The 23911-nt window shown below is 33.1% G+C and overlaps 2 protein-coding genes across 7 annotated transcripts in view; one reads left to right on the top strand and one right to left on the bottom strand.

The window, feature by feature from the left end:
- Window positions 1-4732, bottom strand: part of LOC130901793 (glutamic acid-rich protein-like) — an 18952-nt gene extending 14220 nt beyond the window's left edge. For 2 of the 3 annotated variants that reach the window (XM_057813393.1, XM_057813394.1), the window contains exons 1-6: window positions 4567-4732; window positions 3959-4110; window positions 3863-3893; window positions 3702-3807; window positions 3596-3647; window positions 2984-3131 (exon numbers count right to left, since the gene is read on the bottom strand). In XM_057813393.1, the coding sequence (XP_057669376.1) occupies window positions 2984-3131; window positions 3596-3647; window positions 3702-3807; window positions 3863-3893; window positions 3959-4110; window positions 4567-4668 (591 nt within the window). In that variant the 5' untranslated portion in view covers window positions 4669-4732. Of the gene's footprint in view, window positions 1-2983; window positions 3132-3595; window positions 3648-3701; window positions 3808-3862; window positions 3894-3958; window positions 4111-4511 lie in introns of all 3 variants that reach the window. The other variant, XM_057813396.1, reaches the window with a different exon arrangement.
- LOC130901794 (cytochrome P450 4d8-like) lies at window positions 828-23911 on the top strand. 4 transcript variants are annotated; one of them, XM_057813397.1, is made up of 9 exons: window positions 828-973; window positions 12086-12260; window positions 13704-13901; window positions 13966-14151; window positions 15371-15753; window positions 17422-17490; window positions 21318-21433; window positions 22917-23149; window positions 23210-23911. In XM_057813397.1, exons 2-9 carry the CDS (start codon window positions 12107-12109, stop codon window positions 23380-23382), a joined length of 1512 nt encoding a protein of 503 aa, XP_057669380.1. In that variant the 5' UTR covers window positions 828-973; window positions 12086-12106; the 3' UTR covers window positions 23383-23911. The 4 variants fall into 4 exon arrangements, with proteins under 4 accessions (XP_057669380.1, XP_057669381.1, XP_057669383.1 ...); XM_057813398.1 differs by lacking the exon at window positions 828-973 and adding an exon at window positions 8801-9018; XM_057813400.1 differs by lacking the exon at window positions 828-973 and adding an exon at window positions 9161-9501.

Genomic DNA, 23911 nt, shown 5'->3' with positions numbered 1-23911 from the left:
CAATCTACGATGTTTTGGAACATTGTAAAGTGTCACGAGAATGTTCTTAACTATTCCAGATCTATTGAAAATGGTCTAACTTGTTCTAGATCAGTTTTAGAACATTCAAACTCACTCTCGTATATTCTAGAACATTCTGAAACTTTATAAAACAATCTACGATGTTTTGGAACATTGTAAAGTGTCACGAGAATGTTCTTAACTATTCCAGATCTATTGAAAATGGTCTAACTTGTTCTAGATCAGTTTTAGAACATTCAAACTCACTCTCGTATATTCTAGAACATTCTTAAACCGTCTACGATATTTTGAAATATTGTGGAATATGACGAGAATGTTCTTAACTATTCTAGATCTATTGAACATTTTCTAATATGTTATAGATACTTTTTGGAAGATTCCAACTCACTCTCGTATATTCTAGAACATTCTAAAACCTTATAAAACAATCTACGATGTTTCTAAATATTATAAATTATCACGATAATGTTCTCAACTATTATAGATCTATTTAAAATGATCTAATTTGTTCTATATCGTTTTTAGAATATTCCTACATCATTCTAAAACCTTATAAAACAATCTACGATGTTTTGAAACATTGTTAAGTATCACGATAATGTTTTCAACTATTCTTGTATGTTCTAGAACATTATAGAACAATCTACAATGTTTTGAATCATTGTAAAGTACCACGAGAATTTTTTTAAACTAATTTTTTATAAAAATACGATTCATCAAGTAAAATATTAAAAATTTAGGATATATTCCTTAAATTAACAACCCAACAAACCTAACTAAGTCGTAATATTGGTACACTCTGTATATACCAATATAGAGAATGAAATTTACTCGTAGTGTGAGCTTGATTGCCAATTTGCGCAAGCAGGATAACAAATATTTTGATGGAACGTGCAGTCAATTCAGTAGTGGCAGTTTGTTTACAGAGTTGAAAAGGAGGTTGCTACAAAACGTGAGTATATTTTTTTGATATTCAGACAATCTGTTTGGGTAAATACCGGTTTATTAGGTATGATACGATTTCTAATGACCTCGTAAAATTTTTTGTGTTGAGAACGATGTATGATTTTTATAGTAACATTTCTTAATTATTCGAATTATATTTATATATAAAAAACGATGGTTCACTTTGCAAAAGTGTGAATAGGCATTATCAAATAAAAAAAGGGTTTAATTCAATATGAAAGAAACTAGTGACGAAAATCATATTTAGTTAATCGTTTTATAAATTCCACGAATGGTCAATAGTTTTCGAATTTGTTGAATTGCACATTTTAATTATCAAAAATAGTATAAATAAATATGTTTGCCAAATATATGAATGGTATTTCCCAATTTTTAATTATGTTTACTTTGTAGTTCATTTGTAATAAATTTAGCGTTTATATGTACCGGTTGTCCCAATAACAGAGACTCTCAACCATACGGAATGTCATTTAGTAGCACTCTATATTTCGCTTCCAATTAAAAATATGAAAAAAAAACATGTTGAAAACTTTTTTGCTCAGTTTTTATTTTCCATTGAAATATGCAAAATTTCAATGCTGAATAATCAATTTTAGATATAACCAAAAGTAAAAATCTAAGGTCTTAAATCGGGCTATAGTGGTGGTCATTTGCTAAATCCTTCATCTATTCATTTAACCGAAGTAGCGATTCTTGAGACATTCTTATTTGGAATCGTATCATAAAGAACACAGCGACTTACTTAATATGCCAAAATATAACAATGAAATTAGCAACGTGGAGCGTTCGCTACGTATTGCAATAGATGAAAAACCGTTCGAAAACAGGATAGATAAAGAGAAAGAAATGAAAAGAAATTCAAAAAGAAATATAGACAGAAAGACGAGGAGAAAACGGATTCATTAAAGAGATAGAATAGAAAACACAGAAAGATGTTGATAGAAAAAGAAATAAATAAATGGAAAGATAAAGAAAGATACAGACTAAAATAAACTGATAGAGACACAAAAAGAGAGACATACAGAAAAAAATTGAAGACAATAGAAAGAAAAATAGTCCGGAAGAAACAGAGAGAGAAAAAGTCAGATGGAAAGAGATATATCGTATCAGAAAAGAAATAGAAATAATGAGACGTTTGAAAAGAAAGAGGTAGAGACACAGAAATAAAGAGAAAGAAATGTATTGGTTACAAAGAAAAAAGAGAAATACATGAATATAGGAACAAAAAAGGGCAACATCTCCATAGAAAAGGATCTATAGAGAGAGAAAAAGAGAAGCAGGCATCATATATATATATATATATATATATATATATATATATATATATATATATATATATATATATAGAGAGAGAGGGAGAAAAAAAAAGAAAACAGATAAAAAGTAGGCAACGAGGGCAGTAATAAAGAATGGGAGAGAAAAAATTGTGATTAAAAATGTTAGCTAATAAATACAGATATAAAGAGACAAAAAAAGGACATTTCAAAATGGAGATTGAAAGAGGTTAGATGTACAGAAAGAAATGTAGTAAAACAGAAAGAAAAATAGAATAGAACAGATGTAGAAAGAGATATGAGAGACATAAAAAGAGAAAGAAACAAATGGACATTCAAAAAGAAAGATATTTATAGAAAGAGATGGAGAGTAAGACAGAGAGAGATATAGATAGAGAAAAATAGAAAGACAGAAAAAAAAGTACAAAATGAGAGACTAGGAGAGTAATAGTTGTCAAATAGAAATGTCAAACGGAGATTGGTACAGACAGATAGAAAAAGAGAAAGAAATGTATATACAAACACGCATAGAAATGAAAGAGGTTAAAATAATAAAGGAACAGTAACAATGGAAAATAGACAGTAAGAAAAAGAGAGAGAAAAGGGTGAAATAAAGAAGAAATTCGAAAAAAATATGTTTATACATTGTATCGATAACGTAGCTGATTAATTTCATTTTTTGTTTGCTATATTTGTATAACGAGAAAAGCATTTGAACATACCGTTCGTTTTTGTTCTTCCACCGTTTTTCTAGGTTTCGGTGGTGGTCTTTCGGGCTTCATTAAAAACGTCGACCATTTTTTCTGTTTGTATTTTTCTTCGGTGTTGAAGAACGTTTGAGTCGAATTGGAAAACACCATTTTTTCTACGCTATAACAACAAGTCAGAATTTATGATACTTGACCATTAAAAAACCAATGCGACAATTTCATAAATATATATTATTATCCTAGTCAGGATAACAAATATAGTCAGTACCAAAATTAATGGAGGTGAGCTTAGAACACCCGAAAACGTTCAGATTGGTTTCAAATATATCACATCAGTCTTTTAATGACTACAAAACAATAATTAGATAAGTTCATACCATCATCCTTGCCAGGATAACAAGTATAATAGGTACTAAAATTTCTGAAGTCGATTTTAGAACACCAAAAATCGTGGGGTTGGTTTGAAATATCGCACATTTGTCAATTACAAATAACAAAACAATATTTTCATAAATTCATACTACTATACATGCCAGGATCAACAGTATAACATATAATCCTTGGACTCGATTTTTTAGCATTAGATTTCGAGGTGATTAAAAATTATTATATATTTCTACGTACCTTCCTTTAGTGTTAGATTTAGTTGTTTTATGTTTCCCGAATTCCTCAAAAACTGAAACGGAAATATAGTAAATTGACATAAACGATATTTAAGTCGAGCACTTACTTTCTTTTCCTAATTGTTCGGCTATTTTTTCAGCCCTTTCGATAACTGATTCATCGACGGATACCTGAACGTCTCTCATGACAATTTCTACTTCTTTACCTTCATCCTACAAATAAATAATCTGTTATCATTTTATAGTTTCCTATAATATTTTCACTTACATGTAGTAAATTAGAAGGGATGCTTTCGCCTCTACAACAATTATTGTTATTTTAAAACAACATATTTATAGCTATTGTCGCTAATTAATTCTATACCTTTTTATTCTTAATGTAAATGTCAATCCTGCAGAAGATATGGCTTGTTGTACCTCAGAATGGGTCAAAATTGAGGTAGATAATTCGTTTATTTTCACTATAATGTCACCCCTTTGCAATCCTGCTTGTTCTGCTAAACTACCTTCGTTAACCTAGAATGAAAACAAAAAAATAGACCAGGTGATAGATTCATCCAAGTGTAAATTGATAGCAGTGGAATCGTTTAATTTGAAGGTGGGGTGAAGTTGTAATGTGCATTTGGTGATGAAAGTCCTTTTTTGTATCTCGAAATTATATCATAACCCTCGTAATAATATTTTTATATTATTGACATTTCTTTATGACAACTTACGTTATTTGAAAAAGGCATAGGCAACAACCATTACACGTATATGTCTGGTTGTCTATATTACAAATATGTATTAATAAAACTTTTATACAAACTTTTAAGTTAGTTTTTTTTATTTTAACAATTTTTTTAGTAGTTTTCTGTAATTAAGATTTTATAAAAGAAGATATTCATTTTTTTAATTGAAAAAAAAATTAAACTTACAATTTAAATGTTATTTAAATTTCACAGTTACTAGCACGATATACTACACATTTACCTTGACAACAATTAACGGTTGTTGAAAATCTGCACCTCCCACTATTCTAAACCCCCAATTGGAGGACGTATCCGACTTGGAGAATTTCAGGTCTATTGCCATTTAATTAAAACAAGGCCACGTTTCTATAACCGATTCAACTCCAATAATTGACTGAAAAATAAGTACCGAAGCCTGGAGGTACCGATAGCTCAAATCTATTTGCGGTAAATATTCCAGGCCGACACTCGCCCAATAGCAAAAGTCAAATTTATACGAAAAAATAAGTACAAATTATCTCGTTTTTATTTTTGAGTCCTATACTAAGTCATTTTATAAAAAAGTACGAATTCGATTCGCGGATGACACATCGTGATAGACTTTTGAGGTTATGTATAGAAAAACGCAGTTTTTTGGTTGAAATCACTGGATCTAACTTCAACCGTGTCCATACAACGCATTAACTAAAACATCCTGACATACTTTTGATTATGCAATGAAAAAATGTCATATTTTTATAAAATTTGTGATATATGATAGTTTGAAAGTAGTACGAATAATAAAATTATGAGGTTATGTATATCATGAACAACTTAAGTCTATTAATATACAAGAGAGGCTAATAAAACCTAATTTTTAATGCAAAACTTATTTCGAATAATATAATAATAAATTTATTCACAAGAAATAGAATGAGTACGATTAGAATGAAACGAAAGATGTGAATAAAGAAGAAATAAGCTTTAAGTACCTGGGTACTTGTTTCGATCTATGATAGTTACAACATACATACATTTATTGAGCGTATACTCAATAATACGGCTTTCGGAAAGGTCTAGACATGTTGCTTCACCCAGAGAATTCTCAAATACGATACAGAGAACGGCCCCAAGGAGTAAACAGTCACTGGATGGGTACCTCAAGGCTCATTCCTAGGTCCTCTATTGTGGAACATTATATACGACGTCGCGTAGTAATTCTAGCTAAGCACCTAGAAGAGATCAACGTCACTTTCGATACAGACCTCGAAAAGATCTCTGGTGGATGGACACGATTGGCCTGAAACCAGCAGAACGATGGAGCTGTACGTGGGGAAGCAGGCCATCACATCCCAACCGTTTATTCGATCCCCGGATCAAGAAACAAGCCTGAGCGAAAAAGCCTCTGGAAAAAGGAACATCTTATCTTGGCATATGCAGAACTTAGGAGGTCCAAAACAGATAAGAGGAGCTCTGTCGTCGTCGGTGAATCTAGATACATTACAGAAGCTAAAACCAGGAATGAAAGTCGCTTCAGTTCATCGTAATCACCAGAGAGAGAACCAGATCTACCGCATTGAGCTAAGAAGTCTTTAGGGCATAGAAGCAGCACAGGTTGTTGGCAAACTTGACGTTCATCTTCTCGTCTAAGAGAAGATGAACCCAACGACTTATTTCGCGAGTGGATACTTGGTTTAGCAGCCCTCACGGACCCAGATGATCTTTGGACACGGTTGCTACAGAAAATACCTTCACAGGTTCAAGCATGGGGATTCTCCGGAGTGCCCAACTTGTGCAGTAAGAAACCATAGTGCACGTATTCTTCATTTTCAGCATGCTTCGTCATACCTGAGAAGCTGAAATAGGAGTAGAAGGGAAGCCTGAAAATACGTTGATGGTCAGCTTATCAGCGACAGCAACGAGCAAGAACGCCGCTGAGATGTTGAGGAAACTTCGCTCTGAAGAGAGGAAAAGGGGGTAGAAACAAAATCGGGATGAAGAAGCAATTGATGAAGGAGCTGTATCGTTAGATCCTTCCTCTGGGAAGTTATATCTAACGGCGGTTTCGCGGAAGAATGAGAGGCCAGAGATAGATGAGGTTTTTAGTCGGTTTAATACGATTTTTGGTTTCTCCATTCAGTAAGGAGGTCTAAGTGGTATATTAATAACAGTTTAGTTTAGTTGAAGGACCGTGTAGACGCCAAGAAATCGGTCCTTCAAAAGTTAAAGAAAAAACATCAATATTCAATTGTTTTAAATCATTATTACGACAATATTTATGCGGTTGATTCTCAATTCTAAAGAGTACCTCCCTGATTAATCCTGATGATCTAAATTTGATAGTTGCCAATGAATTGATGTCGTTACGTAAGCGGTAGTGTTTGGGATGTGTGGAACAGTTATTTCCATATTGGAATTTCGTATACGGTGTGTATAAAAAAAATATTCTTAGCGTAGCACGAATTAAATTCGATCAGAGGGAAAGATTACGAAAAATACCAAAAAAATGTTAGAAGACAAACAAACTGATCAAGATGATCAAGATTCAATGATAAGTGATGAATTTTTCGATTTAATTAGAATCTTAGAAAATATAAAAACTCGAGATAATTCTCATTATCTACGGTTACACTTATCTGGTGTAACTACACGTAAAAACAAAGGTTACGAGTCCTTGCTTATCAGGGCAATAATGATCGATGTCGGAACGGATCTACAACAAAAAATTCCGTTCTCTGTCTTCTTCTTTACATAATAGGTCTCGTGCCTGTTCCTTCTTCCACCTCATCCTGGGTTTAGGTTGTCGCTCAAACTTCTACGTGGTCGATCTCTACTCCTTGTACCAATTAAAGATTCATCTCTTGTTATTATCAGTCTATCGACTATTTTTTACGCTGTGATACCCATTCATTAATATTATCAACGTCACATGATATCATTTTTTCGTTTCTTTCTCGTTCTAGTAGAATTTTTCCCGTGATCCGCATGAAAAATTTCATTTTTGCGGTCTGCAAGAGTTTGATGTTTCTGGGTTTGTTTCTGTTACAGATCTAATTGTTCCTTTTCTTATATGTATGGTGTATGTTTCACCATACAAAGTTCTGAAGACATTATTTGCTCTGGTTACTTGCCTTTTTACCTCCGAGGGTTCTTTTGAGGTCCAAACTAGTGATAGTCTCAAGGTGATAAGTCCAGATTGTAGAGGAGATATTTAGAATCGTTCCTTCCGTCTCTGGTGATAATTTGCGTTAAAAACCTGGATCCCTTCGCCTCGTATTACGTCAGCAAGTAGCATGAATTTTTGCTCGAAGTTTGGGTACCCATCGTGTCCTTATTTTACGATATTGAAGTTGTTCGAGGATGATACTTTGATCCCTTTAAATACAGCAGACATATCCAGGCACTTACTTTTTTATACCTTTCCACACCTAGAAACTAGAAGCGATTGACACTTGACGTTCATTCATGGGACCCACCTAATACATATTAAGACACTTGATATGTCGTATGACTGGTATACAGATGGCGCTGCCATTGTCAAATGACGTTTATGAAGTACCAACTTTCAAAATATTATGTGTCAAAATTTCATGACATTTCGATTGGTCCACAAAGTGTTGATGATTCAGAGCAGTGTTTGGTCATATTTACACGTAATAAAACAGATTTTTTGCATCGATTTGTGACAATGGATAAAACATGGATCCATCACTTCACTCCGGAATCAAAACGATCATGATATGAGCGCAGTGCAGTCGGTGAACCACGTCCAAACGCACCACACTCATTTGGGAAGGTTATGGCTTCAGTATTTTGGGATGCGCATGGAATATTGCTCATCAACTATCTCCAAAAGGTAAAAACAATCAATAGCGAATACTACATAGAGAGTTGGATTGTTTGAATGCAAAAATCAAAGAAAAACGGCCTCAAAAAACCAAAAGTTTCACCAATACAATGCATCAATTGACAACGATGGTTAAATTGAACGAATTACATTTCGAATTGCTTTCTCATCCAAAGTATAGTCCAGATCTGGGTCCCAGTGACTACTGGCTATTCGCTTATCTCAAAAAAATGCTCGCCGGTAAAAAATTCAGCTCAAATGAAGAAGCAATCGCTGAATCTGAAGCCTATTTTGAGACAAAAGACAATTTCTTCTACGAGCACGGTATAGAGAAGTTAGAGAAGCGTTGGAATGATTGTATTGCTCTTGAAGGAGATTACATTGATGAATAATATCGATTTTTAACAAAAAAATGTGTTTTTCTTAGTTATTCACACCACCTATTGGATAATCATATTTGAACCGCCCTCGTAATTCGCTTCTAATGGCCTCCCAGTTTTTGTATTTCTTTTTCTGCAAGACCAAGAACAACGCTCGCTTATTACTAAAATGGCCGCAATGATTTATTTTTCTTTAACATATTGTGTTTTTTCCCCTTTCGGTTTTCAAAAAACTACAACCTAAAATGGTTTTATGAATAACCCATTATTGATATTAATATTGTTTAAGCTTGTATTAGTACTGATAAAACACAGACGGATAAGTATGAAACTCGATATCCTTTGAATTCTCGACCTTCACAATATAACTGACTCAAGTTATTTTTATATTACATTATCTAATCGTTGTTGGTGCTACTGTTGAATTAAATGAAGTTTGTTATTAGTTTGTGAATAGAACAAAGTGCATTTTATAAACAGAAAATAGGTAAACTTATTATTGTATAAATCAAACAATAAAAATTACAGAATTATAGAAAATATCAATCAGAAACACTGTTTATTAATTTCTCATTTGGATATATAATTTATTATTCTCATTATTTTTTATTCTCCAAAAATTAGATCAATTGGGTTTTCCTAGGATTTCCTCTTTTTTTCTTTTCCATTTCTCCGGTTTGTCAAATCCTTTTTGCCGGTTTATTGCTCAAAGAAAGTGTCCAAAGCATATAAGCTGTTCTTAGTGACACCTTCGACTCTGACGAAGTACTTCATTTATAGTCCAGTCAAATTACACCAAAAAATAAGAGTGAAGCTACTTAAATTCCCATTAAGCTGAAAATGAGTGAAATAGTTTAAAATACAATTGAACATAGAATTTGAGTGTTCCTCATCATATCAGTGTATGGAAAAAATTTTATTCAAGGTCAAACGTCAAAAAAATGAGTTTTCCGCAATTTTCAGCAAAACGGTGAGTTTTATTATAAAAATTCCATAGACAAAAATTGTAGATCATAAAATTATCTACAAAAAACGTATCAATACTTTTTTTCCTACAAGCCACTGTTTCTTAGATATAATGATTCAAAAAGTTCAGTTCAGTTTTTTTAGATGGTCTCCATCATATTCTATACATAATCCGGTCAATTTAGACATTCGAAGTTACATAAATCTAAAACTCACTGAAATTGTTTGAAATACAATTGAACATAGAATTTGAGTGTTTCCCATCATTTCCGTTTATGGAAAAAATTTTATTCAAGGTCGAAGGTCAAAAAAATGAGTTTTCCGCAATTTTCAGCAAAATTTTGAGTTTTATTATAAAAATTTCGTAGACAAAAATTGTAGATCATAAAATTATCTACAAAAAACGTATCAATACTTTTTTTCCTACAAGCCACTGTTTCTGAGATATAATGATTCAAAAAGTTCAGTTCGGTTTTTTTAGATGGTCTCCATCATATTCTATACATAATCCGGTCAATTTAGACATTCGAAGTTACATAAATCTAAAACTCACTGAAATTGTTTGAAATACAATTGAACATAGAATTTGAGTGTTTCCCATCATTTCCGTTTATGGAAAAAATTTTATTCAAGGTCGAAGGTCAAAAAAATGAGTTTTCCGCAATTTTCAGCAAAATTTTGAGTTTTATTATAAAAATTTCGTAGACAAAAATTGTAGATCATAAAATTATCTACAAAAAATGTATCAATACTTTTTTCCTACAAGCCACTGTTTCTGAGATATCCTGTCGTATTTAATGGTTTAACCAATATATTTCAAGCAGTTTCAAATATATTTCATTGAATTGAACCGAGACTTGTGAGTATTTGTAAGAAATTTCTGTTGACTGGCTGGAACTGTCGTAAGTTCATCAAATAAATTATCAATTGACGAAGTTCGACGAAGTTGTTCTGCAGCTTTGATGTTTCTCGTGCAATCATTATAGCCATTAAATATGACAATAAATCTGAAACATTAACTTTTTGAATCGTTATATCTCAGAAACGTTGGCTCGTAGGAAAAAAACTATTAGTACGTTTTTTGTAGATAATTTTATGGTCTACAATTTTTGTCTGAAGTATTTTTATGATAAAATTCACCGTTTTGCTGAAAATTGCGAAAAACTCATTTTTTTGACCTTTCAACTTGAATAAAATTTTTTCCATACACTGATATATGGGGAACATTCAAATTCTATTTTCGATTGTATTTTAAACAATTTTACAGATTTTCAGATTGATGGGAATTTATGTAACTTCGAATGTCTCAATTGACTGTATTATTAAACTGTTTGAATTTTACTTTTGAGTAAGTTTGAAAGTACCTACCCAGCTTTTGCTACTATGTATAAGTCGAAATATTGATCTATACACGTTTATTTTGGTGTTTTTTGTTATTTATTTTCTTTCCAGAAAATTTTGATTTTGATTGACGTGCTGATTAATTCACTTCTGCGTCTCAATTTCCACCGCTCTGTATGTCCGCGCCTAAAAATCTTCGTCATGTTGGCGAAATGACAACTTATTTCGAAAAAACAAGCGACCATTTGCTTCGTGTGCGAACAACTTTTGAGAAACTGTATGATGGCATTGTCAAATTCGACATATTCACTTCAGTGTTGCCATATCTCAAAACTTGATTAGCAAACCTCGCAAGGGGAAGAAATTGCAGACCACGTCGTTGATGAATGCCCAGCACTCACACTCACAGTTTGCACAAAAGTTTCAAGCCAAGACATCGGCTTCTGGTAGTTTTGAATGAGGCGTCAGTTAAACTATGTACTGAACTGCCCTTGACCTTTCATTAACCCAACTATACACTTTATTAGAAAACCAGACGAGATAAAAATTGGAAATTATAAAATTATCTATTGCCATATATGTTCAAATTACGAGGGCCGTTTTTTTACAACCTCCGATCGCTCCGTACGCTACACGGGCATGCGCTGTAGGCACACTACGCCATTGTTGACACTCAGGCGTCAGTCGGCGTTGTGCTACAGCCACGTAAACATGTCCGCCATTAATGATGCTTCTGCCAAGTGTGATTCGTTTTTGACAGGCTGAAGGCCGTAGTGCTGCAGAAATCTATTGGAGAATGAGTCGGGTGTCTATGGGGAAAACTTCATGAGTGATGGTTGTTGTACGTGTGTGTATCGAAAAGTAACTGTAAGTATATCAATCTTTTAGTAATAAAATTATTGTTTTATATGAACTTGTCTTTTATTTATAGGCTATCGGAGGATGAAAAAAAAAACGGCCTTCGTATAACGTAATTTTTTCAATGTTTAGATATCTTAAAAATAGTAATTCTTACCGAAAAAAGTATTGGAACAGTTTTTATAAATAATTTTATGATCTACAATTTTTCTCGCCTCTACTTTTTTGATAAAACTCATTGTTTACCATAAACATAAAAAACCTTGACCTTTACACTGAAATTAAACTTTTCGGGGCTTGTTATTATTTGTCTAATTTGACCAGATTAGCAACACGTTTTATTTAGTAACCAACTTTTTATATACATGGTGAATAACTTTAATTTTCAGTACTAAAAAAAGAAAGGAAAAATGAGTGTACTGATTCCGATGTTGATTACGTTAATCGTTGTTGCAATAGTTTACCAATGGATGAAGAAAAGAGAAAAAGAATTGACGAAATGGATACCCGAAGTGCCGCAGAATCCAATTTTCGGCAATCTGTTAGAAGTTGCGAATCCAACAGGTTAGTTTCATCTGCTAACCATCAAATTATCCCTACCAAACGAAAACATTTTTACTACCTTGGATTACTATACTTTTTAATGGTATGATGTCTCCCGCTGTGAACAAATAATATAAAGTCTGTGATCTTTGGCTAAATTGACAAAACACAGAATACATCATACACGACACAGAACACGACTCGCATCGCTTGATCAAAATAAGGTGTCAAGTAATTAAAACCAGTGACATGTGACAGATGGTGCTAGTGACAGTTGATAAACAAGATGACGCTACTTATGGCGTGACTTTCTTCTTAGTTTACATTCGAAATTTTATCTTAAAAGTTAAATGGCATCGCAGGTGATCATAATTGCGATATTAGAACATAAGATAGACAAGATGTCAATTGATTCTATTAAAATCAGTGACATACGACAGATAATACTGGTGACAGTTGAAACACATGATGACGGTACTTATGAAGTGACTTTCTTTATAGTTTATAGTCAAAATGGCGTCTCACAAATTAGATCGCAACGCACGGGAATATTATTACGATTATAGAACATATAATAGACAAAATGTCAAGTTCAATTCTATTGAAAGCGGTGACTTGTGGCAGGTAGTACTGGTGCCTGTTGACACACAAGATGACGTTACATATGACGTGACTTTCTTCCTAGTTTACAAGTATCTTATAAGTTAAATCGTATCTCACGTGATCATAATCACGATTATAGAAAATACGATACAAAGATGTCAAATGATTCTATTAAAATCAGTGACATATGACAGATAATACTGGTGACAGTTAAAACACATGATGACGTTACTTATGAAGTGACTTTCTTTATAGTTTACTAGTTTACAGTCGTGACATATGACAGATGGTGCTAGTGACAGTTGACACACGAGATGACGCTTCTTATGACACGCCTTTCTTTGCAGCTTACAATTATGATGGCGTCTTACAATTTATATCAAAGTGTTGGCTGTATATTTTGGCGTCGATGTATGTCGTTGTTGACACATAAGATGACGCTACATATGACGTGACTTTCTTTATAGTTTACAGTCATGACATATGACAGATGGTGCTAGTGACAGTTGACACACGAGATGACGCTTCTTATGACACGCCTTTCTTTGTAGCTTACAATTATGATGGCGTCTTACAATTTATATCAAAGTGTTGGCTGTATATTTTGGCGTCGATGTATGTCGTTGTTGACACATAAGATGACGCTACATATGACGTGACTTTATAGTTTACAGTCATGACATATGACAGATGGTGCTAGTGACAGTTGACACACGAGATGACGCTTCTTATGACACGCCTTTCTTTGTAGCTTACAATTATGATGGCGTCTTACAATTTAAATCAAAGTGTTGGCTGTCGTCGATCATATCGTTAATACTTATGGTGGTAGTAAGCTGATATATTTATCGAATGTTTTAGATATTTTAGAAGCGTATACAAGATATTTAAATGATCATAATGGTCTTTGTGCCATCAATATAATTATTAAAAATTTTGTACTGGTTTCTGATCCAAAATTTTTGGAATTCGTCTTGGGAAAATGGGATATACTCAAAAAAACTGATGAATACGATTTTTTGAGTAACTGGTTGGGTTCCGGTCTGCTAATAGCGAAAGGTGAACACATCTTTACTCTTTTGTTTAATGTAAAACCTTTTCTTTGTTTCGTTCCTTATTTTAGAACCGATCTGGAGGAAAAGAAGGAAAATGTTGACGCCATCTTTTCATTTTTCTAACTTGGAGAATTTTATAAATATTATAGAAAAATGTGGTGATACTTTGATAGAGTTGTTGGAAAAAGAAACTCTCGAGGAGACAGTGGATATTAGCAAATATACGACAAACTGCACTTTGGACATTATATGCGGTAAGACCTCATTCGATAATTAGTATTAAATCATTATTTATTATTTATAATAATAATAAATAATTTATTATTTGTTCTCTTCCTAGAGTAGAAACCTACACTTTATGTTAAGAGGCTGTATCGGGTAGAATCGTGTCTCTGGTGTTCCAGAAACAACCGATAGGTGGCGCGCTATTTTTTTTTTATTTGACGTTGTCAAGATCCGGATTTGGACTCTTATTATCTTACTTAGTGGTCAAAGCACCAATGCACTCGACTACGACGACGGAATTGTCATTCTTTTAATAAATATTTTGACAAATATTTGATTTATTTAAGGAGTATATTCAATTCCGATAATTTCCATTATCTGCCCAGTTTATTATCACAATAAACCACGTTTGTTTAGCGTTTTCGAGGTCGTTTAATCCATTTATCGAGGTCCCAGATGAAGGAAATTAAATTAGTCGATTTTAGCAATCATTAAATTGGTTCACTTCCGTTTCAGTTTTTTGAATTAAACGAAAGGTTTTTATTTGCGGAGGGAGCTTTTTTGAGGATGGGAGCTTGGCTGAGAAGAGGAAAGGTGTACAATAAGAAAAAAGTCGAAAATAATATATTTCTTTTTATTTTTTTTTTACATTCGAAATGTCTCTTGATGTTGTGCAGCAACGCATCAATTTTCTAATTAGATTAGGTTATGTTTACTTTAGGTAACGTTAGAAAACAGCTGATCCACGTCAAAATGGCGGTCGTGGGGTAAACTTCGATTTACTTGGTTTCTTTATCGTTTACTTTGTATTGTTTTTTACTTTTATGGTTTTAAGAGGACTCCACAGATACTTTTAAGATATGTTTCAGTGAAATTAATATGGAGTTATTTTCTTTTCATTAGATAAAAAGAAGGAAAAAACGACAAAGCTACGTTTCCGGTAGGAAATTTCGCAATTAAGAAGCCATTTCGTAATAAAACTGAAAATAATAAGATCTATAATTCAATAAATAACCGCACAAATTCCACAAAAATTTATAGCTAAAGAATTTGTTTACCCCACGGCGGTCATTTTCGAACGGCCATCAGCTGATTTTGATAATTCGTTTGTCCCCAATCGAATGAAATCTGTGGTTAGTTAACGAATTCGGTGAAATGGTGAAAGTACTAATTTGGGATTTCGATAAATGGATTTTAATATTTCGAAAACGTCAGACAAAAATTCAAAATGATCGTTGCATTTTGTAGAAGCTGCTATGGGGGTGTCAATCAACGCTCAGATAAATCCCAATTCGGAATACGTCAAAGCGGTACATGCGAAATGTACATTTTTAATAGAAAGGACCTATTCAATTTTCAAAAGATACGATATCTTATATAGACTTACGCCGACTTACTATTTCGAAAAGAGCTGTGATGAAATTTTACATAATCACACTATGCGTGTCATAAATTCCAGGAAGGAGAGATTAGAAAGGGAAAAAGACAAAAATGTAAATAGTAACGACAACGAAGATGTAGGTTTAAAGAAAAGAAAAGTGTTTCTCGATATGTTGTTGGAATATTCTGATAATGGACAAAACTTGACCGATCAGGATATCAGAGAAGAAGTTGATACTTTTATGTTTGCAGTAAGTTATTTTCTATTTTAGGTCAGTCTAGTTCATAAAACTATCGATTTTTTCGTAAGTTTTGCTCTGATTCTTTGTTAAATCTTCATTTTTATTTTACGTAACAAAAATCAAAAAACTAGAAATAAAATAACAGATATATTTATAAGGTCAGTTATGTTTTGAGATATCGAAGTAAATAAAGAGGAAAATGTGGAAAATATATTTCATATTTCCATGAAATCTCTATTCAAAAACCAGCAGTGATCTGCCGTAATGTGAGAATCCCATCCAATTTGATACCTTTCCTCCATTACTTTTAGATCTTGGTGGAATGGTTCTTCTTGTTCCTTATTATAATTTTCTAAATTTTCCGGAAATTTTCGACAACCGACACAAAACTTTTCCAAGCTTTGCTTTCCGGAATAGTCATAACTTTGATCAAATCCGAGTCTTTCATCAATTGCCGTATTTGAGGACCATCAAATAACCCACGTTTCAATTTTTCCATATTAAGCTTCGGACTTTTTTTACAAATTTAATTTAAAATTCAATAACTCTTTGTAGTATTCACTATTGATTGTCTCTCCCTCTTTTGAACAACAATATTCCACGCGCATCCCAAAATACTTAAGCCATAACCTTTCCTATTGTGCCTTTGGACGTTTCGGACCTGGTTCACCGCTACAGTCCACTCAGATGATGATCGTTTTGATTCCATAGTTAAGTGACGGATCCATGTTTTATCCATTATCACATATCGACACAAATAATCTGTTTTATTACGTATAAACATGGCCAAATACAGCTTTGAATCATCAACATGTTGTTGTCTGTGTGGCTGTCATTTTTTTTCTGACTAATCGAAATGTCATGAAATTCCAGAAATAGTCTTTTGAAAGTTGATACTCCATAAACGTCATATGGATGTAACGATGTCAGGTCTGTCATTCGTCAACCGTCTGTCGATGAATTTGACAAAAAGAAAAGTCAAAACGTCAAATTTTATCTTTCTTCAAAACATTACCATGTACAACTACAAACTATTCTAATAAAGTGAGGTTAAGTTTTAGACGTTCGGCGTGAAAAAATTCATTGTATGCAAAATTTCTTAACAAGTTGAACTATCTTTGACATTTATGAACGTCTAGAGCATTTTTTGCAATTATTAGTGTTAATAACTTGATCCCGGATAGCCATCATGAAGTTTTCGATTTCTGGAAAGAATCTTTTTTCACGATGAATGGCTGAGGGTTTGTCTTCTAAAAGAAGTAGCGATTCGTTTATTAAAAAGTCTAACTTCATTCATTCTCCATGAACTGTTTCATCGAACAGCCTAATTATTTGTACGCCTAGACACATATACAGACCATGATCAGACACTCAATGGGGATTCGTTTAGAACCAGTAGTGCATATTATAACAATTTACTCTAACTTTACTATGAAATGTCGCTTCATCTGTTCACAAAATTCGTGAAAATATATCAGTACTTTATTAAAACAATTCTCCAGTCATGCTATCGGCGCTGATGACGTAACTTATCAGCATAGTCGCTGCAACGCTTATGACTCGTGGATTTCCTTTTCACTTAGACCCGCTAAGTACTACGTTAAAAACATGAGTCACTGATAAATGATGAAATTACTATACTTGTCACTAACATTCCTTAATGTTTCTCATTTACAGGGACATGATACGACTGCAACTGCGTTAAGTTTTTCTTTGTATTGTTTATCTCTCAACAAAGATGTCCAGGTGAGTTTTTAATCGCGTATTTATTTATTTCATTCATATTTACGAGATTTATTACTTAAGTTTTGAGATATGGCAACACTGATGTGAATATGTCAAATGAAACAAAAGTAGTGCCGATCAATTCGCTTCGTCTTTTGGTGATGAAGCACCATCTGGAGCCGTCGTGTTTCGCTGGTTTTTCGAATTCAATCGTGGTTCGAAATTCGCCTGTTTTTTCGAAACAACTGCACTTGTCGCCACCGTTCCATTAGAGCAACGTAGAATGGTTAATTACTACCAACTACCAACATTTATTTATCAGGAAAACCAATCGCAGAAGACGCCACTACAATACAAACTCTCTCACATCGAAAAGAATCGCTTTTGAATAGTCGAAACATCGAATTGATTGGTCATCCACCATACAGTCCTTGTTTGACACTCAATGATTTCTTCTTTTACCCCCAGATCAAAAATAAATTGCGAAATCAATATTTTTGTACACCCGAAGAAGCGATTGAGGCGTTCAATTTTTTTTAAAGGCAAATGAAATTCCTTTATACAAAAATGTTTTCATCTAGAAGAAAATCTTCCATATAAGAAAATCTTCGATATAACGAAGAAAATCTTCCATATAACGAAGAAAATCTTCCAGATAACGAAGAAAATCTTCCATATAACGAAAAAAATCTTCCATATAACAAAATCTTCGATATAACGAAGAAAATCTTCCATATAACAAAATCTTCCATATAACAAAGAAAATCTCCCATATAACGAAGAAAATCTTCCATATAATAAAATCTTCGATATAACGAATAAAATCTTCCATATAACAAAGAAAATCTTCCATATAACGAAGAAAAGATTCTATATAACGAAGAAAATCTTCCATATAACGAAGAAAATCTATATAACAAAGAAAATCTTCCAGATAACGAAGAAAATCTTCCATATAACGAAGAAAAGATTCTATATAACGAAGAAAATCTTCCATATAACGAAGAAAATCTATATAACAAAGAAAATCTTCCAGATAACGAAGAAAATCTTCCATATAACGAAGAAAAGATTCTATATAACGAAGAAAATCTTCCATATAACGAAGAAAATCTATATAACAAAGAAAATCTTCCAGATAACGAAGAAAATCTTCCATATAACGAAGAAAATCTCCCATATAACGAAGAAAATCACCCATATAACGAAGAAAATCTTCCATATAATAAAATCTTCGATATAACGAATGAAATCTTTCATATAACAAAAAAAATCTTCCATATAACAAAGAAAATCTTTCATATAACAAAATCTTCGATATAACGAAGAAAATCTTCCATATAACAAAGAAAATCTTCGATATAACGAAGAAAATCTTCCATATAACAAAATCTTCGATATAACGAAGAAAATCTTCCATATAACGAAGAAAATCTTCCAGATAACGAAGAAAATCTTCCATATAACGAAGAAAATCTATGTAACAAAGAAAATCTTCCAGATAACGAAGAAAATCTTCCATATAACAAAGAAAATCTACCATATAACGAAGAAAATCTTCCATATAATAAAATCTTCGATATAACGAATAAAATCTTCCATATAACAAAGAAAATCTTCCATATAACGAAGAAAATCTATATAACAAAGAAAATCTTCCAGATAACGAAGAAAATCTTCCATATAACGAAGAAAATCTCCCATATAACGAAGAAAATCACCCATATAACGAAGAAAATCTTCCATATAATAAAATCTTCGATATAACGAATGAAATCTTTCATATAACAAAAAAAATCTTCCATATAACAAAGAAAATCTTCGATATAACGAAGAAAATCTTTCATATAACAAAATCTTCGATATAACGAAGAAAATCTTCCATATAACAAAGAAAATCTTCGATATAACGAAGAAAATCTTCCATATAACGAAGAAAATCTTCCAGATAACGAAGAAAATCTTCCATATAACGAAGAAAATCTTCCATATAACAAAGAAAATCTACCATATAACGAAGAAAATCACCCATATAACAAAATCTTCGATATAACAAAGAAAATCTTCCAGATAACGAAGAAAATCTTCGATATAACGAAAAAAATCTTCCATATAACAAAGAAAATCTTCCATATAACGAATTAAAATGCTGCGAAAAACAATCCAAAAAGTAATTTTTATTATTAAAATTACAGAAATGGTGGCAAGGGGAGGCAGCTATCGGCAAGTTAGCGTGAGTCACAGATAGCGGGCGGCTCCGGACTCCTCCTCTCCCCATCTTAACAGTACCGACTGGGCTCGTCGGCGGCTCTGATCTCTCAGTATAAATGGAGTTGTCGTTGAGAACAGAGCATTCGCGTTGTCTAAGCGGAAGGCTTCAAGTGTAGCAGATAAAATTAACATTTTAAAGGATGTCGAGCGAGGTATACAGAAGAAACTTATACCACAGAAGTATGAAATTCCTCCAAGCACTCTCTCAACAGTAATAAAAAATAGGGATGCAATTTTGAAGTGTCAGGAAGCTGGAGGAGAAAGAAAAGAAAAAAAATTAGAAAAGTGTAAGTTTAATTCAGTAGATGAAGCAGTTCTAAAGTGGGTAATAATGGTGCGGAATCAGAATTTGCCTCTATCAGGACTACTTATAAAAGATGTTAGGTATTGAAGACTTTCAAGCAATTTCTGGGTGGTTAGACAAGGGAAAAGTGCCAGTGTAACGGAAACTGCTTGTGATCAATGCAGTTGATTTTACAAGATTATCAATCTGATGACGTGTTTAATATAGACTGATGTGGAATTTTTTATAAATGCCTTCCAAATAAGACTTCAGCTTTTAAACACGATAAGTGTTTTGGTGGCAAAAATAGCAAGGAACGAGTAACTGTAGTTATAACATAACAAAGCAAACAATCAAACAACCAAGGTGCTTCAAAGGAATAAAATCATTATAGAAGTGGACTATGATTACAACAAGAAATCATGGACAATCGTAGACATTTGCCCTGCTCATCCTCATCCCGTGAAACTAACAATTTTTTCCGCCCAATACGATATCAAAATTACAACCGTTGGATCAAGGCGTAATTAAAAACCTTAAGGCGAATTATCGGAAACAAATTCCGAGAAGAATGATTAACGCATTAGAAAATGAACAATCCCTTGATAAGGTTATCGACCTGCGTGTTTCCATAACAGATTTAGCCAAGGTTTGGCAACATGATGTTACGGAAATTACGATAAAAATTTGTTTCAACAAAGTTGCATTTGCCGAAAAAACGAAAGAGGTACCAGTGGACTGATTATCCTACTGATGATGATATAATAGACTCGATAAAAGATCTCGAACACCAAGAGGTCGACGAAACGGATGATACTGAGGAAGCAGAAAGACCGAAACCCTCAAAGTCCGAAATGCTGTCTGCTTTTGAGACCATCAGACATGATTTCCAGTGTATTGAAGAAGTGCCTGATAATGTTTTCCGAATGATAAACGATTGTGAACATTTCTATGAGAAGTTCGTGTTCAACAAGATATTAGAAAATATTTCCCAGCTCAAAACAAATAAATTACCAATCGATCTGTATACATTTTCCTATTGCTTCATAAAATGATACCGATTTTTGTTGTTGTTTTCATGAAAACACAAGTTAAATACTATTTTTATATGTTTTTCCAAACTTAAAAAAATACAATTTGTTTATAACGAACTTTTCCTCAATCGGGATGGATAATTGGTTCAAAAGAATTCAAAAATATTCGTTTTTATTCGTCTATCTTAAAACTTAAGTTATAACACTATTTAGCTAAATAATAATTTGCAATAAAAATGATAATAGTGTTAAATTTCCAGGACAAAGTAGTCGAGGAACAGAAACGAATTTTTGGTAACGATAAAGATAAAACAATTACAAATAGAGACTTGCTTGATATGACCTACTTAGATTTGGTATTAAAAGAATGTTTAAGGTACATTATCAATTTATTACATCAATTATGATACAAAAATGCTGCAATTATTGAAAAAATAAAAATCTAAATATGTATATAACCCAAAAATTTATTGTTCCAACTAAAGAAATTAATAATAAACAAAAAAGAAATAGAGATACGTCTACAGCTTTTTGGACATTTCTTCGACAAGGTTTGGTAAATAAAAAGAGCAACGGAAAGAGTCTTGGATCAGAAACTAGGAATCAAAATCAAAGACGTTGACATAAGGAATCGTATAACAAATATTTGAAGAAACTCCAAGCAGTTCACTCGTTTTCGTGGTTAGCTCCTCTGTCTTTCATATTTTCTTCAATTCCATTCCTTCCAGATCCTCGAGGGTCTTCCTCGTCTTTTTCTATTCTGTGGTTGATGCATCAATACTTTCTTCAGCCACAAGTTCAGCTCCAATACCAGAGCAGTTGCTCGATCTGTTCTTCCAGGTGTCCGCCGGGAAGTTATACTACTTTAATTGCTTATATTTTTTTATTAAATGGAAGACAACGGTTCTAATATTGATAAACATTTTATTTAATGTCGTTTCATCACGAATATTTTGTTTGAGTTGGTCCGGCGTTTCTGGTTCGTTTGCATAAGCTTCAGATATCCCTACAAATAGAAGTCCGGAGCAGTCAAATCAGGCGACCGCGGAGGCCAATCAACATCACCATTGCACACCAGACTGTCACTTTTAATGGATGCAAAGGCGACTGATGAATAATTTGAGGGTTTTCCATTGCCCACAACCGACTATTCTGTTTATTAACATATCCATTCAAATGAAAATGTGCTTCGTAGCTCATTATGATTTTTTCATGAGAATCGTGGTTGTTATTGACGAGCTGTAACATCCTATTGGCATAAATGATCTTCTGGAAGAAGCTCTTGTGTCAACTGAATCTCAAATGGTAACAAATGCAAAACCTTGTGCGAAATGGTGGCCAAAGTTGTTCTTTGAAGACCAAGCTCCTGAGCACGGCGTCGAATTGAGGTTGATGGATTGTTTTAAACACTTTCTTGAACAGTTGTGATGTTGTCGGCCGACCAGTTGTGGTCCATGCTTGGGCCTATTAGCGACAGTCCCTCTAGTGCGTCTTTCTCATCGACACATTTTGAAAAAAATGTTTTAACGATTAAGACACGTTGATTTACCGAATCCATTTCCAAAGCCTCTATATTTTTCTTCTGTCTATCGGTTAGTTGCCGATCGGATGGAGTGGGCTTCGAGGAAAACTGTAGCTGAAGCTCAATATGTAATATCGGAAAGAGTAGGCCTAAGTTATTAGTAATTGGCTTACCTAACAACATGTGTTTTCAGGCGATGGCCAAATCAATCAATCTCTTTTATTTTGAATATCTTTGTGGTCACTAGAAGATGTTGAGATGGGCTAATTTACGTAATAACTAAGTTTGGTGGCATTTAGTATTCAAGTTGATCCATGTAACCTCAATTTTATTTTAGATTGTATCCGTCTGTGCCTTATATTGGTCGTAAAACTGATAAAGATTTGACGTACAAAGATGGAAAAGTTATACCGGCTGGTACATCGATTCTTTTAGTTATATATTCTCTACACAGAAACCCAAAGTATTTTCCCGATCCGGAAAAGTTCGACCCTAGTCGATTCGAGGATACTACCCATATTCCTGTATATGGGTATCTTCCTTTTAGTGCTGGACCCAGAAATTGTATCGGTGAGAGGACGTTTTAAAGAAAAAAGCGAATATATAATTCAATGTTTTATCTATTTTTAGGACAAAGATTTGCTTGGAATGTAATGAAATCCGTAATTTCTAAAGTACTAAGAAATTATGAAGTTTTACCTTGCGGACATCCATTGAAATTGTCTGCGGTAGCAGTACTCAGATCCGAAAATGGTATTGGAGTTAAGTTGAGGAAAAGAAACTGGGATGAAATACCTTTATAACCAAGATTATTATTATTATTATTATTACTTATAACTCCTGAAATATACTATATATAATACAAAAATTAAAAGGGGAAAAAGATTTAACTAGAAAATAGAAAAGCGTCCTGTCCATTGACAGACGTTGCAATATCCTGAGGTAGATGATGAAAAAACACGATTACTCAAAAAATGTTGCGACAATTTCCATCTGTGTCCTCGAAGCCGATTACCAGTGTCCACGTTAAATATGTTTCTTAACTTATCATAATTGGAATTTAAAACGCGATAGGTGATTATCGTATCCTCACGAAGACGACGTTGTTCAAATGTCGGTAAATCCATTATGTTTAGTCTTTCTGTATGACTAGGTCTTGTACTACGCCCGGTTGATCGACGCTGAACTTTTTCGAGAAGATCTTTGTCCCGCACTAGTTCCGGACACCACAATATTCCATAATTGGGCGAATATATTGTTTATAACCAAGACGTTATTAAATTTTTTATATCTTTTTATACATATTGAATAAAGTTGGTATTTGGAATAAAA

This window comes from Diorhabda carinulata, chromosome X, assembly GCF_026250575.1.
Source record: "Diorhabda carinulata isolate Delta chromosome X, icDioCari1.1, whole genome shotgun sequence".
Classification (NCBI taxonomy): domain Eukaryota; kingdom Metazoa; phylum Arthropoda; class Insecta; order Coleoptera; family Chrysomelidae; genus Diorhabda; species Diorhabda carinulata.
The sequence above is the reverse complement of the archived record's forward strand: the minus strand, read 5'-3'. Positions and strand labels throughout refer to the sequence as shown.